This window comes from Pleurodeles waltl, chromosome 8 (assembly GCF_031143425.1).
Source record: "Pleurodeles waltl isolate 20211129_DDA chromosome 8, aPleWal1.hap1.20221129, whole genome shotgun sequence".
Lineage (NCBI taxonomy): Eukaryota > Metazoa > Chordata > Amphibia > Caudata > Salamandridae > Pleurodeles > Pleurodeles waltl.
The window spans coordinates 1,541,669,555-1,541,685,171 of record NC_090447.1 but is presented as its reverse complement, the minus strand read 5'-3'; the positions used below and the strand labels follow the sequence as shown (position 1 = coordinate 1,541,685,171).

General features: G+C 48.8%; 1 protein-coding gene across 5 annotated transcripts in view; it reads right to left on the bottom strand.

The window, feature by feature from the left end:
• The window catches only part of SPAG17 (sperm associated antigen 17), a 720,739-nt gene extending 708,155 nt beyond the window's left edge, over positions 1-12,584 (bottom strand). For 4 of the 5 annotated variants that reach the window (XM_069203004.1, XM_069203006.1, XM_069203008.1 and 1 more), the window contains exon 1: positions 12,418-12,584. In XM_069203004.1, the coding sequence (XP_069059105.1) occupies positions 12,418-12,519 (102 nt within the window). In that variant the 5' untranslated portion in view covers positions 12,520-12,584. The remainder of the gene's footprint in view (positions 1-12,417) is intronic. The other variant, XM_069203007.1, reaches the window with a different exon arrangement.
• Positions 12,585-15,617: the final 3,033 nt, after the last annotated feature.

Genomic DNA, 15,617 nt, shown 5'->3' with positions numbered 1-15,617 from the left:
TGCAGCTCCGGCCCCCAGCACTCCTTCCTGTGACCCACAGCTTCCTGCATGGTTCCCCGGTGGCGTGGGATCCCTTTGTATAGTGCTGCGCGGGCCTCCTTTCGCACCTTCTTTGTCCCCGTGCTGTGGGACTCCTGTGCGCGCTGCCTCGTCTTCTGAGGGCTCTCCGAGTTGCTTAGAGCCCTGTCTGACTCTCCCTCATGGGTAGAGACCACCAGGTCCCTCCTGGTCCCTGGCAGCGTCATTTTGCGCTAACGGCGAGCTTTGCATGTGCCAAGGCTTGTTGGTGGATTATCCATCCGAAGTGGGACATCATTTGCATCAACAAGGAACCCACATCCGTCTTCTTGGGTTCAGTACTGACTGTTGTTCTTCACCATTGGTTCTTCTTTTGCACCTTCATCCGGGTTAGCAGGGGTGCCTGTTCTCCCTGGACTCTTCTGTGCTTCTTGGACTTGGTCTCCTTCTTCCACGGGTCTTCAGGTCCAGGAATCCATCATTGGTGTCTTGCAGTCTCTTCTGGTTCTTGCAACATCTTCTTTCTCGTGTTATTGTATATTCTAGGAAAGTTACTGTGATTTACTCCTGCTCTCCTGGGCTCTGGGGTGGGTTCTATTACTTACCTTTGGTGTTTTCTAATACTCCCTGTGCCCCTCTACACACTACACTTGCCTAGGTGGGAAACTGACTTTCGCATTACACTTTCTTAGAATAAGGTTTATGTTCCCCCTAGGCCTATTTCTAACTATTGTGATTTTCACTATTTGCACTATTTTTTAACTGTGTTTACAGCTATTTCTTCATACTAGTGTATATAATGTGTATATTACTTACCTCCTAAGGGAGTATAGTCTCTATGGTATTTTTGGAAGTTGTGTCACCAAAATAAAGTACCTTTATTTTTGGTAACACTGAGTTTTGTCTTTCATGTGTGTGAGTACTGTGTGACTACAGTGGTATTGCAGGAGCTTTGCATGTCCTCTAGTTAGGCCTTGGCTCCTCATCCACACTAACCCTAGAGAGCCTGGCTTCTAGACACTGACTACCTACACTAATAAGGGATAACTGGACCTGGTATACAAACCAGGCCAGCTGGTGGCTGCGCCAGATTCTGGGTGTGTGTGAGGGCCAGAGAGGAAGAGCGCAGGTGTCTGGTGGGTTGGTGGAAGTGTAAACAGTGGTTGATGCAGTCCGATCCTTGATCATGTAGGGCTTTGTAGGCGTGCGTGACAAGCTTGAAATGACATCTCTTCTGGACGGGGAGCCAGTGGAGGTTTCTGAGGTGGGGGTGATGTGGGGGTACCTGGGAAGATCTAAGATGAATCTAGCGGCAGTGTTCTCTACTGTCTGGAGTCTCTTTATGAGCTGGGAAGATATTCCGTCATAGAGAGCGCTGCCGTAGTCGAGGCGGCTGGTGACGAGGGCCTGGGTGATGGTTTTCCTGGTGTTGGCTGGGATCCATCTGAAGATTCTGCGGAGCATGCGGAGGATGATGTATGCCGATGTTCAAAGAATCAACTCCGAAGTTGGATTAAACCATAGCAACGATGACTGCAATATTCAAAAGGTGAGGAACATACAACAAACTCCGAAGTCGGATTAACCCATAACAATAATAATGTCTGTGATATTCAAAGGCGAATAAGACACAAGAACGTCTGAGGTCGGATTAACGTGGCCGGTTGACACGGAAAGATTTGGCTCTCTGCCTCAGCCAAGAACTAAATGTTTCATCTGTCGTGAAAAAGCCTGCAGGCGGCAATCAGAAAGCACTCGACATGACATGAACCTCTGCCAAGAAGCCTCGCTTCGCAGGAATGCCGGCCCCAGAGGACTCAAAAAGCAGAAAATAACTCTGCGATCGCTTGGCTTGCGAAGAAAGAAACGGGGCTCCTCTATCCGAAACCAGAATAAAGGGTTCAGAAAAGTCGGAACCATTTTATATCAAAAGTGAAAACGTATGTTCAATGGAAGGCTAAACTCGGAAGGAGGTGGTTGTAGAGGGAGGGCCAGGGCCAGCAACCAAGTGGTCCAGCTGGTGGGCCCCTTGGGGGAGACCCCTGTCTCCAGGAGCACCAGGCAGGGTCCTGCTGCATAAATGGGCCCTCTCTGGGTGTTTGTCTGATGAACTGGAGCTCCCAGGATTGTGGCTCAGGGGCCATCGGCTTCAGTTCACAGCCCGACTTGTAAACACACCCTCAAGCGACGGGACGGGTCGCGTGAGGTGTAGATGGTAATGGAGACCACCCTGGGGGCTGCAGAAGCAGTCAGAGGACATTAGAAGCTACTTGAAGCCCAGCGGACCAGTGTCAGGCGCTGCGCCCGGGCCTCGCCAGGAGCACATGGCACCAGTCAAACCAGACATCCCCACGCCAAAGACACAGGCAGGGTCTGATGGGAGGGGGAGAAATGCATTTAAATAAACCTTCCATATACATTGAAATGAACCCTTCCATATACATTTAAATAAACCCTTCCATATACATTTGAATAAACCCTTCCATATACATTTGAATAAACCCCTCCATATACATTTGAATAAACCCTTCCATATACATTTGAATAAACCCCTCCATATACATTTGAATAAACCCTTCCATATACATTTGAATAAACCCTTCCATATACATTTAAATAAACCTTTCCATGTACATTTAAATAAACCTTTCCATGTACATTTAAATAAACCCTTCCATATACACTGAAATGAACCCTTCCTTGAATAAACCCTTCCATATACATTTAAATGAACCCTTCCATATACATTGAAATGAACCCTTCCATAAACATTTAAATAAACCCTTCCATATACATTGAAATAAACCCTTCCTTGAATAAACCCTTCCATAAACATTTAATTAAACCCTTCCATATACATTGAAATGAACCCTTCCATAAACATTTAAATAAACCCTTCCATATACATTGAAATAAACCCTTCCTTGAATAAACCCTTCCATAAACATTTAATTAAACCCTTCCATATACATTTAAATGAACCCTTCCATAAACATTTAAATAAACCCTTCCATATACACTTAAATAAACCCTTCCTTGAATACACCCTTCCATATACATTTAAATGAACCCTTCCATAAACATTTGAATAAACCCTTCCATATACGTTTGAATAAACCCTTCCATATACATTTGAATAAACCCTTCCATATACATTTGAATAAACCCTTCCATATACGTTTGAATAAACCCTTCCATATACATTTGAATAAACCCTTCCATATACATTTGAATAAACCCTTCCATATACGTTTGAATAAACCCTTCCATATACATTTGAATAAACCCTTCCATATACGTTTGAATAAACCCTTCCATATACATTTGAATAAACCCTTCCATTTCTTCAGACTGATACTTCTTCAGGTTCCCTCCTCTGCATCACCCGCCCCACCAGGAGACAAGGGGGAGCGGTGAATGTCCATTGTTAGTGCGGGTTTCTACCTTTATACAGAAATGTTCACTGGCTACTTCTGTGAGCCATATCTGTGGTCGAGAAAATGAAGACATCTTCAGAGGGACTCCATGAAACATGAAACCCCGAATAACACACATTATTCAAGGGGCCTGGGTTGTATTTAAGTGCAGACGTGACTACCCAAGGGGTCTGTGTTGACTCAGTGACCAGGTATGCCTGCCTGAGAGGTCTGTGATGTCTCAGTGACCTGGTCTGGGCTGCAGCATTCCTTTTGCCACCCATAAGGAGTCCATGCAAATGCTTCTTCAGGACCGCCATTGCAGCCTGTGTGAAATAATGCATGCACTATTTCACAGCCATTTTCCCTGCACCTGGTCACTTATATGTCACCTATATGTCAGGTCTTCCAACCCCGAAGGCTGGGTGCAAAGTACCCATGTGTGAGTGAACCCCTGCACTAGCAGAGGTGCCCGCACGTTGTCCAGGCCCATTTTCCCGGACTTCGTGAGTGTGGGGACGCCAATTTAAGTGTGCACTGTACATAGGTCAATAGCTATGCACAGCTTCATAATGGTAACTCTGAATATGGCCAAGTAAGGTGTCTAAAACTGGGAATTGCACCCCAATACTGATTCCACTATTGGTTGCACAATCCCATGTACTCTGGGGGCTCCCCCATGGACCCCAGGTACTGCCATACCAGTCTTCTGAGGTTTTCACTGCAGCCCCAGCTGCTGCCACCTCACAGACAGGCTTCTGCCCTCCTGGGGCTTGAGCAGCTCAATCCCATGAAGACAGAACAATGCATTTCCTTTAGGAGAGGGGTGCTACACCCTCTCCCTTTGGAAATAGGTGTTACAGACATGGGCTCTTCAACATCGTGAAGGAACTCTCCAACCCCTATGACATCGTGGCATAACAACACCTCTGCGACTCCCTAGCCTCCTACTTCATCCACGACAGCTTCAGCACTCAGACACCCCCCCCCCCCCCCGGCAACCACCAACACCACAGACTCATCACCGACCGGCCTCCTGCTCTCCTGGACCCCCGTCAACGACAACTACACCATCAAAATCATGAACACCATCCACTCCGGCTCATCAACCGACCCCTGCCCTCACCACATCCTCAACAAAGCCAGCTCTGTAATCACACCCCAACTCCGGAAGATCATCGACAGCTCCTTTGAGTCCGCCACCTTCCTGGAGAGCTGGAAACACGCCAAGATCAACGCCCTCCTGAAAAAACCCAAGGCAGACCCAAAGGACCTCAAGAACTTCCGGCCTATCTCCCTGCTCCCCTTACCGACAAAAGTCATTGAGAAGGCTGTCTACAGACAACTGACCCGCTTCCTCAAGGAGAACAGCAGTCTAGAGCCTTCCCAATCCTGATCCCGCAGCAACCACAGGACCGAAACTGCCCTCATTGCAGCCACAGACGACATCAGCATCATACTGGACAACGGCGAAACCACGGCCCTCATCCTCCTCGACCTCTCAACCGCGTTCAACATAGTCTGCCACCACACCCTACGCACACGCCTCAGCAATGCAAGAATCCACGACAGAGCCCTGGACTGGATCACCTCCTTTCTCACCGGCAGAACTCAGAAAATCCGCCTCCCTCCATTCCGCTCTGAAACCACCAAAATCATCTGTGGCGCACCCCAGGGTTCGTCCCTCAGCCCGACCCTCTTCAACGTCTACATGGCTCCGCTCGTCAACATCACCCGATCTCACAACCTCAACATCATCTCATACGCCGACGACACACAGCTGATCCTCTCCCTCACCAAGGACTCCGCCAAGACCAAACTCCACGAAGGAATGAAGGCCATTGCCAAATGGATGAAGAACAGGTGCCTCAAACTCAATTCCGACAAGACTGAGGTCCTCATCTTCGGCTCCATCCCCTCCGCATGGGGTGACTCCTGGTGGCCTGCCACATGCGGATACGCTCCAACTCCCAACGACCACGCATGCAACCTAGGATTCATCCTGGACTCCTCACTATCCATGACTCAGCAAGTCAACGCAATCTCCTCCTCCTGCTTCAACACCCTCCACATGCTTCGAAAGATCTACAAATGGATCCCAACGGAAAACCGAACAACAGTCACCCAAGCCCTCGTAAGCAGCAAACTGCACTACGGCAATGCCCTCTACGCAGGAATGACGGCCAAACTCCAGAAAAGGCTGCAACACATCCATGAACGCCTCTGCATGCCTCATCCTGGACATCCCCCACCACTGCCACATCACAGGCCACCTGAGAGACCTGCGCTGGCTTCCCATCAACAAGAGAATCACCTTCAAACTCCTCACCCATGCTCACAAAGCACTGTACAACACCAGACCAGAATACCTCAACAGACGTCTCTCCTTCCACACCCCGACAGCTCCGCTCCACCGCCCTCGCCCTCACAACCGTCCCACGCATCTGCAGAACTACATCTGGTGGCAGATCATTCTCGCACCTCGCCGCCAAGAAGTGGAACACTCTTCCCACCCACCTGCGTCAAACTAAGGACCTCCTTACTTTTAGGAGACTTCTCAAGACTTAGTTGTTTGAGCAGTAGCAGCACCTCTCCCTTCCCCCAACACCCACCTTAATGCCTTGAGACCCTCACGGGTGAATAGTGAGCTTTACAAATTCCTTGATTGATTGATTGGGAGGGGTATCCTCCCATAGCCTCTGGAAATGCTTTGAAGGGCACAGATGGTGTCCTCCTTGCATAATCCAGTCTGCTCAGGGATCCCCAGTTCCTGTTCTGGCACGAAACTGGACAAAGGAAAGGGGAGTCACCACTCCTTTGTCCATCACTACCCCAGGAGTGGTGCCCAGAGCTCCTCCAGAGTGTCCCTGGGTTTTGCTATGTTCACTGGGATCCTGCTAACCAGGACCCCAGTGATTATGCTCTCTCTCCTCTAAAGTTTGTCACTGCATACCAGCAACCCAGTATTTCACCCAAAATTGGCATACTGGTGCCCCCTTATAAGTCCCTAGCATATGGTACCTAGGTACCCAGGGCACTGGGGTTCCAGGGGATCCCTATGGGCTGCAGCATTTCTTTTGCCACCCATAGGGAGCCCATGCAAAGGCTTCCGCAGGACTGCCATTGCAGCCTACGTGAAAAGGTGCATGCACCCTTTCACTGCCATATACACTGCACCAGGTCACTTATAAGTCACCCCTTTTGCAGGCCTTCCAGCCCTGAATGCAGGGGGCAGAGTACCTGCGTGTGAGGACACTCTTGCACTAGCAGAGGTGCCCCCATGACCTCCAGGACCATTTTCCTGGACTTTGTGAGTGAGGGGATGCCACTTTATGTGTGTACTGGACATAGGTCACTACCTATGTACAGCTAAATAATGGTAACTCCGAACATAGGCATGCTGGTATCAAACATGCTGGAATCATACCCCAAGGCTTTTGCAAGCATTGGTTGTATGATTCCATGCACTCTGGGGCTCCTTAGAGGACCCCCAGTATTGCCATTACAGCCTTTTGAGGTTTTCCAGGCAGCCCCAGCTGCTGTCACCTCACAGACAGGTTTCTGCACTCCTGTTGCTTGAGCAGCTGAAGCCCAGGAAGCCAGAACAAAGGATTTCCATTGGGAGAGGGGTGTTACACCCTCTCCATTTGGAAATAGGTGTTACGTGCTTGGGAGGGGTAGCCTCTCCAAGCCTCTGGAAATGATTTGAAGGGCACAGATGGTGCGCTCCTTGCATTATCCAATCTCCACCAGTTCAGGGACCCCCAGTCCCTGCTCTGGCGCGAAACTGGACAAAGGAATGGGGAGTGACCACTCCCCTGTCAATCACCACCCCAGGGGTGGTGCTCAGAGCTCCTCCAGAGGGTCCCTGTGTTTTGCCATCTTGGATTCCAAGTTGGTGGGGCACTCTGGGGGCATCTGAGTGGCCAGTGCCAGCAGGTGACGTCAGAGACCCCTCCTGATAGGTGCTTATCTGGTTAGGTGACCAATTCCCTGTCAGGGCTATTTAGGGTCTCTACTATGGGTGTTTCTTCAGATTCGGATTGCAAGACTCCAGCAGGAATCCTCTGCATCCTTTACTTCATCTCCTACTGACGGATCAACCGCTGACTGCTCCAGGAACTCTGCAAAACTGCAACAAAAAAGCTAAGACGACTTCTGCAACATTGTATCTTCTGCTCCTGCCAGCAACTGCAACAGTTTCCAGGTCGTGCATCCTTTGAGGACTGCCTGTCTTCATCCTGCACCAGAACAACCGAAGGAATCTCCTGTGGAGTGACTGAGTCACTTCCCTGCTTCAGCAGGCACTTCTCTGCAGCGATGACCGGTGGCTTGGACCCCCGTCTCCAGATGACAGGCGTGGATCCAGAAACATGGGTGGTTGACTAAAGTGACTCCGGCAGTCCCACTGTCCAGCTGTTCAAATTTGGTGGAGGTAAGGACATGCTTTCCCACGCAAGACAGTACCCCCGTGCACCGCGTGACTTGCAGTTAACAAGGCTTGTTTGTGTAAGACCTTCCAAAAAGTTCTTCGTGCACAGCACAGCTTACACCCTCAGCACTCCATCCTGCGATCCACAGCTTCGTAAGTGGTTCTCCCGTGGCAAGGGAATCCTTTGTGTCGTGCTGCATGGGCCCCATTTGCACCTTCTTTGTCCCCGTGTTGTGGGACTCCTGTGCACGCTGCCTGGTTTTCTGAGGGTTCTTTAAGTTGCTGAGAGCCCTCTCTGTCTCCCCATCCTGGGTAGAGGCCACCAGGTCCCTCCTGGTCCCGGACAGCGCCCTTTTCCGCTAACCGCGAGCTTTGGGTGTGCCAAGCCTTGTTGGTGGAATCCAGCGACGCAAACCAGACTGCATTTATCCATCCGGCGTGGGACAACTTCTGCACCAACAGGAACTCACATCTGTCTTCGTTGGTGCAATACTGACTTTCTATTTTCACTGGTGGTTCTTCTTTTGTACATTCATCTGGGTTAGCAGGGGCTCCTATTCTCCCTGGACTCTTCAGTGCTTCTTGGACTTGGTCCCCTTCTACCACAGGTTTTCAGGTACAGGAATCCATCATTGGTGTTTTTCAGCATCTTCTGGTTCTTGCATTATCTTCTATCACGAGTTCAAGTGTGTTTTAGGAAACTTGCTGTGTTTTAGTCCTGATTTTCTGGGCTCTGGGTGCGGTACATTACTTACCTTTGGTGTTTTCTTACACTCCCAGCGTCCCTCTACACACTACACTTGCTTAGGTGGGAAACAGACTTTTGCATTCCACTATTTTAGTATATGGTTTGTGTTCCCCCTAGGCCCATTGCAACCAATTGTGATTTTCACTATTTTCCTACTGTGTACTTACCTGTTCCTGGTTACAAGTGTATATATTGTGTGATTTACTTACCTCTTAAGAGAGTATAGCCTGCAAAGTATTTTTTGGCATTGTGTGACTGAAATAAAGTGCCTTTATTTTTGTAATACTGAGTATTTTCTTTCATGTGTGTAAGTACTGTGTGACTAAAATGGTACTGCAAGAGCTTTGCATGTCTCCTAATTCAGCCTTGGCTGCTCTGCCTACAGCTACCTCTAGACAGCCTGGCTTCTAGGCACTGACTACATTTCACTAATAAGGGATAACTGGACCTGGTATATGGTGTAAGTACCTTGGATCCCCACTGCAAACCAGGCCAGTCTCCTACACCAGGTACACCTACCGAGAGGTCTGTGTTGTCTCTGAGAGCAGGCGTACGACCCGAGAGGTCTGTGTTCGCTTGGTGATCAAATATGCCTATCTGAGGAGTCTGTGCTGTCTCTGAGCACAGCCATGCCTACAGAGAGCTCTGTGCTGTCTCTGAGAGCTGCAACCCTACCTGAGACGTCTGTGTTGTCTCTGAGAGCAGGCATGCCCACCCGAGAGGTCTGCATTGTCTCGGAGAGCAAGCATGCATCTCTGAGAGCAGGCATGCCTCCCCAAGAGGTCTGTGTTGTCTCTGAGAGCAGACATGCCTCCCCAAGAGGTCTGTGTTGTCTCTGAGAGCAGACATGCCTACCCGAGAGGTCTGTGTTATCTTTGTGACCAGGTATGCCCACCCGAGAGGTCTGAGTTGTCTTGGAGAGCAGGAATGCCTGCCCAAGAGCTACGTGTTGGGTATGTCCACCCAAAAAATGTCAGTTGGTGCCTAAAAGGAGTAGCACAGAAAGTGAAACAGATGTTAGTCCTTCACCAAATTAGTCTGCAGTACTAGAGTACGTCTGCTGCCCCTACCATGGATAGGTTATAGAAATAGGTTTACTTTCCCAGAGTGGGAATTATATCCTACTACAGCACCTGTTCAGTATGTCTACAGTATTGGAGCACAGCCAGAGCTCTTACCACGAGTAGATTATGGTGATTAGGTTTACTCTCCCAGTGGAGGAAGCATATCCTTCTATAGAAATTCTTTCAGCAAGTCTGCAGTACTGGAGCACCGCTGGTGCTCCTACCACGTGTAGATTATGGAGTGTGGTTACTCTCCCAGTGGAGGAAGCATATCATTCTATAGTACTCAGTTCAGTGAGTCTGCAGTACTGGAGCACAGCCAATGCTCCTACCACGAGTAGATTATGGAGAGTAGGGCTACTCTCTAAGTGGAGGAAGCATATCCTTCTATAGAAATCCGTTCAGCGAGTCTGCAGTCCTGGAGCACAGCTGATGCTCCTACCACAAGTAGATTATGGAGAGTGGGGTTACTCTCCCACTGAAGGAAGCATATCCTTCTATAGTATTCCGCTCAGTGAATTTGCAGTACTGAAGCACGGCCGGAGCGCCTACCTCAAGCAGATTATGGTGAGTGGGGTTACTCTCCAAGTGAATGAAGCATATCCTTTTATAATACTCCGTTCAGCGAGTCTGCAGTACTGCAGCACGGCTGGAGCTCCTACCTCAAGTAGATTATGGTGAATGTGATTACTCTCCTGGTGGAGGAAGCATATCCTTCTATAATACTCAGTTCAGGGAGTCTGCAAAACTAGAGAATGGCCAGTGCTCCTATCCTGAGTAGAATTTTGCGAGTGGGGTTACTTTCCCAGTGGAGGAGTGGAGGAAGTGTATCCTTCTATAGTACACCATTCAATGAGTCTGCAGTAGTGAAGCACAGCCGATGCGCCTACCTCAAGTAGATTATGGTGAGTGGAGTTACTCTCCCAGTGCAGGTAGTGTATCCTTCTATACTACTCTGCTCAGCCGATGTTGGTCGATGCTCCTAACCTGAGTAGATTATGGAGAGTGTGCTACTCTCCATGCGGAGGAACCATATCCTTCTAGAATACTCTGTTCAGGGAGTCTGAAGTAGTGAAGCACGGCCGGTGCTCCTACCCTGAGTAGATTATGGAGAGTAGGGTTACTCTCTCATTAGAGGAACCATATCATTCTATAGTACTCTGTTCAGCGCGTCAGCAGTGCTGGAGCATGGCCAGAGCTCCTATCATGAGTAGATTATGGAGAGTGGGGTTACTCTCTCAGTGGGAAAAGCATATTAATCAGTGAGTCCACAGTGCTGGAGCATGACCGAACCTCCTACCAGAAGTAGATTACCACTGAAACTGCGCTGATGGCCGCCAAAAACTACATCAGAATACTCCTCAACCATGGAGAAACTGCGGCTGCAGAGACTCCCGCAACACCCTCATCAACAGACTCTACAACACAGACATACAGCAAGACACCCTCAAGGGGATCACCTCCTTTCTTACACGATGCACACAGAGCACCTCCACCGCACCCAAAGACATCAGATGCGGCATACCACAAGGATCATCCCTCAGACCCACCCTGTGCAACATCTACATGACGTCATCAGATCCCACTGACTCAACAAAAACTCATATGCAGATGACACTCAACTGATCCTCTCACTCACTGAGGACCCCTTCAGCACCAAATCCAACTTTTGTGACACCATTACCAATGCAGCCAAATGGATGAGAGGGAACTCCTTCCGACTCAATTCCAACAAAACTGAAGTATTGATCTTCGGGAAGAACACCTCTGCATGGGACCACAGCTGGTGGTCTGCAGAACTCAGACCTACACTCACAACTGCCAATCATACAAGCAACGTCCGCATCATCCTCAACAGCCAACTGACCATGAAACAACAAGTCAACGCCGTCACCTCCTCCTGCTTCCACACACTTTGCATGCTCCACAGAATTTTCAGATGGATCACAACCAACACCAGAAATACCATCACTACGGCCCCGTCACAAGCTGCCTCGAGTAGGGAAACACCCTCTACGCTGGCATCTCCACCCAGCTCCTCAGAAGACTCTAGATCATGCAGAACTCTGCAGCCAGACTCATCCGGGACTTCCCCAACATGAGCCCAGATCACCCCCCTGCCCCCACGAGAGACCTCTACTGGCTCCCCATCCACTTTGAACATTATTTTGTATGCAATTAACATTACTAACGAGGAGACCAGCCCTGCCAAGTTTCCCCAGGTCCACGCGTGATGCGCTACACAAGTCCAGGGTTTTTATTGGAATTATGGGAGTTGTAGTTTTGTTTCTCCCAGTATAAAACAGGACTACAAGTTCCAGAACTCAAAGGTAAAGCATGGACTGGAGCAGCACATCACACATGGACCTGGGACACTTCGCAGCTACAGATGACAAAGACAATCACCCCAACTCCTGAGCCCTACAGGTGGCCCCGGCCCCTCGCCTGTGGCTCATTTGGTGGCCCTAGGATCAAGGGGCTTAGTCCTACCTCTGTTACCGTGACCCTCAGTCCTATCTCTGTGTCCATGACCCTCTTCTAGATCCGATTGCTGTTTCCTTCGTGTCCCTTCTCTATGTCTCCGGCCCTCCTGCAGCCTCAGTCCCGGTCTCGCGCTATAGTCCGTTCTCTGTCTCTACGGCCCTCCTGCCGCCACAGTCCCGGTCTCGCGCTATAGTCCGTTCTCTGTGTCTAGTGGTGTCTCCCTCTTCGGCTCTGCCTCCCCCCTCGCCCGCTTACCTCGTCCAGCGGGGCGCTGAGCAGTCCGGCCTCCCAGTTCCGGGAGCTGCTTGCGGGGGCCGCCGCAGAGGAGCGGCCGCTCTTCGGCCTCTTGGGGGCCATGGCTGGGACGCTGATAACTGCACCCCGGGCTCAGCCACCGCGTACACAGCGGACAGGACGCTGAGCCGTAACCAAGGCAACGAGCCATGGCAACCGGACGGCCTCCTCTCTTCCGGCCCGTCGGCTCTATGATCCCATTACTATTGGGTGTCGTTCCTGTCCATCAATGCTCTGGTCCCGCCCATGAAACGCCCCGCCAACCGCATGACTCCATCTTTTCACCATCGGCCGTGCGTCTCCACGCCTATGTGCTGTTCGGCCCTTCTTATTGGTTTTTCTCTCAGTCCATCAGCTCTTTATCCCGCCTCCACCACGTGCAGACAACAGCTTAAGATGTTAAGCACTAGAGCGCTAACCGGGCGCCTCGCTGCCGCACAGGACGGCTCGAGGCGCTTTTGTTTTACTCCGCGCCGTGTCAGACACTCTTGGCGGCCCTGATGAGAGTGCTGCCCCCTTTCCTGGAGAAAATACTGGCTAAAATGATGACTTTAATAATTGCTGCACGTGAAACAGAGACACAAGACATTTACCCATCCTCACCTCCCCAGACTCAACAATTACACCTTTAATACTTAGGGCCTCATTACAACATTGGAGGGCAGTGGCCACCAATGAGGCCGCACTCCCGCCGTGCCCATCATGACATCCCCGCTGGGCCAGTGTTTCTGCCCGCTGGCTGAGCGGGGATGTGGGCCGCAACATGGGAGCCGACTCCAAATGCAGCCGACGGTGTTGCAGCTGTGTGACGGGTGCAGCTGCACCCGTCGCGCTTGTCACTGCCTGCTGTGCAGACAGTAAAAAGCAGTGTGGGGCTGTGCCTGGGGGCCCCTGCACTACCCATGCCAAGTGCATGGGCAGTGCAGGGGCCCCACAACCCCCCTTCCTGCCAGCCTTTCCATGGTGGTTCCTACCGCCATGGAAAGGCTGGCGGGAAGGGGACTCGTAATCCCCTGGGCAGCGCTGCAAGCGACGCTGGCCTGGCGGATTAAAACCGCTGGGACCACCGTGGTGAAAAACCGCCGGTCCTGGCGATGCGACTGCGGCGCTTCCGCCACAGTCGAAATAGGCAAGATTGCACCGCCAGCCTGTTGGCGGTGCAATCGCCAAAACAGCCCTGGCAGTCTTTGACCACCAGGGTTGTAATGAGGGCCTTAGTGTTCTTCTTCTTGCATTAGTGTAGGACTGCTTTGCCTGGTGCCTAATGTAGGTCTGTATCCCATGTAAATCGTGTCATGCACCTTATGCAATATTCCTATGCATGTATAGTCTTGCACCTTATTTAATATTCCCATTTTACTATAGTCATGCACCTTATGTAATATTCCTATGTTACTAGTGTCATGCACCTTATGTAATATTCCCATTTTACTATACTCATGCACCTTATGTAATGTTCTTAAGTAACTAAAGGCATGCACCTTATGTTATATTCCCATGTAACTATAGTCATGCATCGTATGTAATATTCCCATGTAACTATAGTCATGCACCTTATGTAATGTTCTTATGTAACTAGAGTCATGCACCATATGTAATATTCCCATGTAACTATAGTCATGCACCTTATGTAATGTTCCCATTTTACTATAGTCATGCATCTTATGTAATATTCCCATGTAACTGGAGTCATGCACCTTATGTAATATTCCCACGTAACTAGAGTCATGCACCTTATGTAAAGTTCTCATGTAACTATAGTCATGCACCTTATGTAATGTTCCCATTGTACTATAGTCTTGCACCTTATGTAAAATTCCCATGTAACTAGAGTCATGCACCTTATGTTATATTCCCATGTAACTAGAGTCATGCACCTCATGTAATATCCCCATGTAACTAGAGTCATGTAACTTATGTAATATCCACTTGTAACTATAGTCATGCAGCTTATTTAAAGTTCCAATGTAACTATAGTCATACTCCTTATGTAATATCCCAGTGTAACTACAGTCATGCACCTTATGTAATACCCCCAAGTAACTATGGCCATGTAACTTATGTAATAGCCCCTTGTAACTATAGTCATGCAACTTATGTAAAGTTCCAATGTAACTATAGTCATGTACCTTATGTAATATCCCTTTGTACCTATAGTCATGCACCTTATGTAATTTCCCCACGTAACTATAGTCATGTAACTTATGTACTATCCCCTTGTAACTATAGTCATGCACCTTATGTAAAGTTCCAATGTATTTATAGTCATGCACCTTATGTAATATCCCCTTGTAACTATAGTCATGCACCTTATGTCATATTCCCATGTAACTACAGTCATGTACCTTAAGTAATGTTCCCATTTTACTAGAGTCATGCACCTTATGTAATATTCCCATGTAACTAGAGTCATGCACCTTATGTAATATTCTCATGTAATGTACCTTATGTAAAGTTCTCATGTAACAATAGTCATGCACCTTATGTATTGTTCCCATTTTACTATAGTCATCCACCTTATGTAATATTCCTATGTAACTAGAGTCATGCACCTTATGTAATATCCCCGTGTAACTATAGTCATGCACCTTATGTAATATCCCTGTGTAACCATAGTCATGCACCTTATGTAATATCCCTGTGTAACTATAGTCATGCACCTTATGTAATAAACCCTTGTAACTATAGTCATGCACCTTATGTAATATCCTCGTGTAACTATAGTCATGCACCTTATGTAATAAACCCTTGTAACTATAGTCATGGACCTTATGTAATATCCCCATGTAGCTATAGTCATGCACCTTATGTAATATTCCTATGTCCAAGTCATGTACCTTATGTAAAGTTCCTTTTCTATTGTAAAGCTCTCTAACGTATTTCGGTAATGTCTGCACTTTATAAAAATGAATACATAAATAAAGCCTGCTTACTGTGTGGAAGGACCGTCCCTTCTCTGGCTGCAGAACGGCTGGGCCAGTCACAAAGCCAGTCCTATCAATAAGGCACATTTCCCACTCCCCAAACGTCAGCAGAGTCCTCATGCACAGTACATTGTACACGTTCATTGAAGAATAATCAACAGAGTCTCTAGTGACGGCTGCATGTGGAGGAATGCTTGTTGGTGGTTTATTTATTTCTGCATTTTTATATATCGCAGA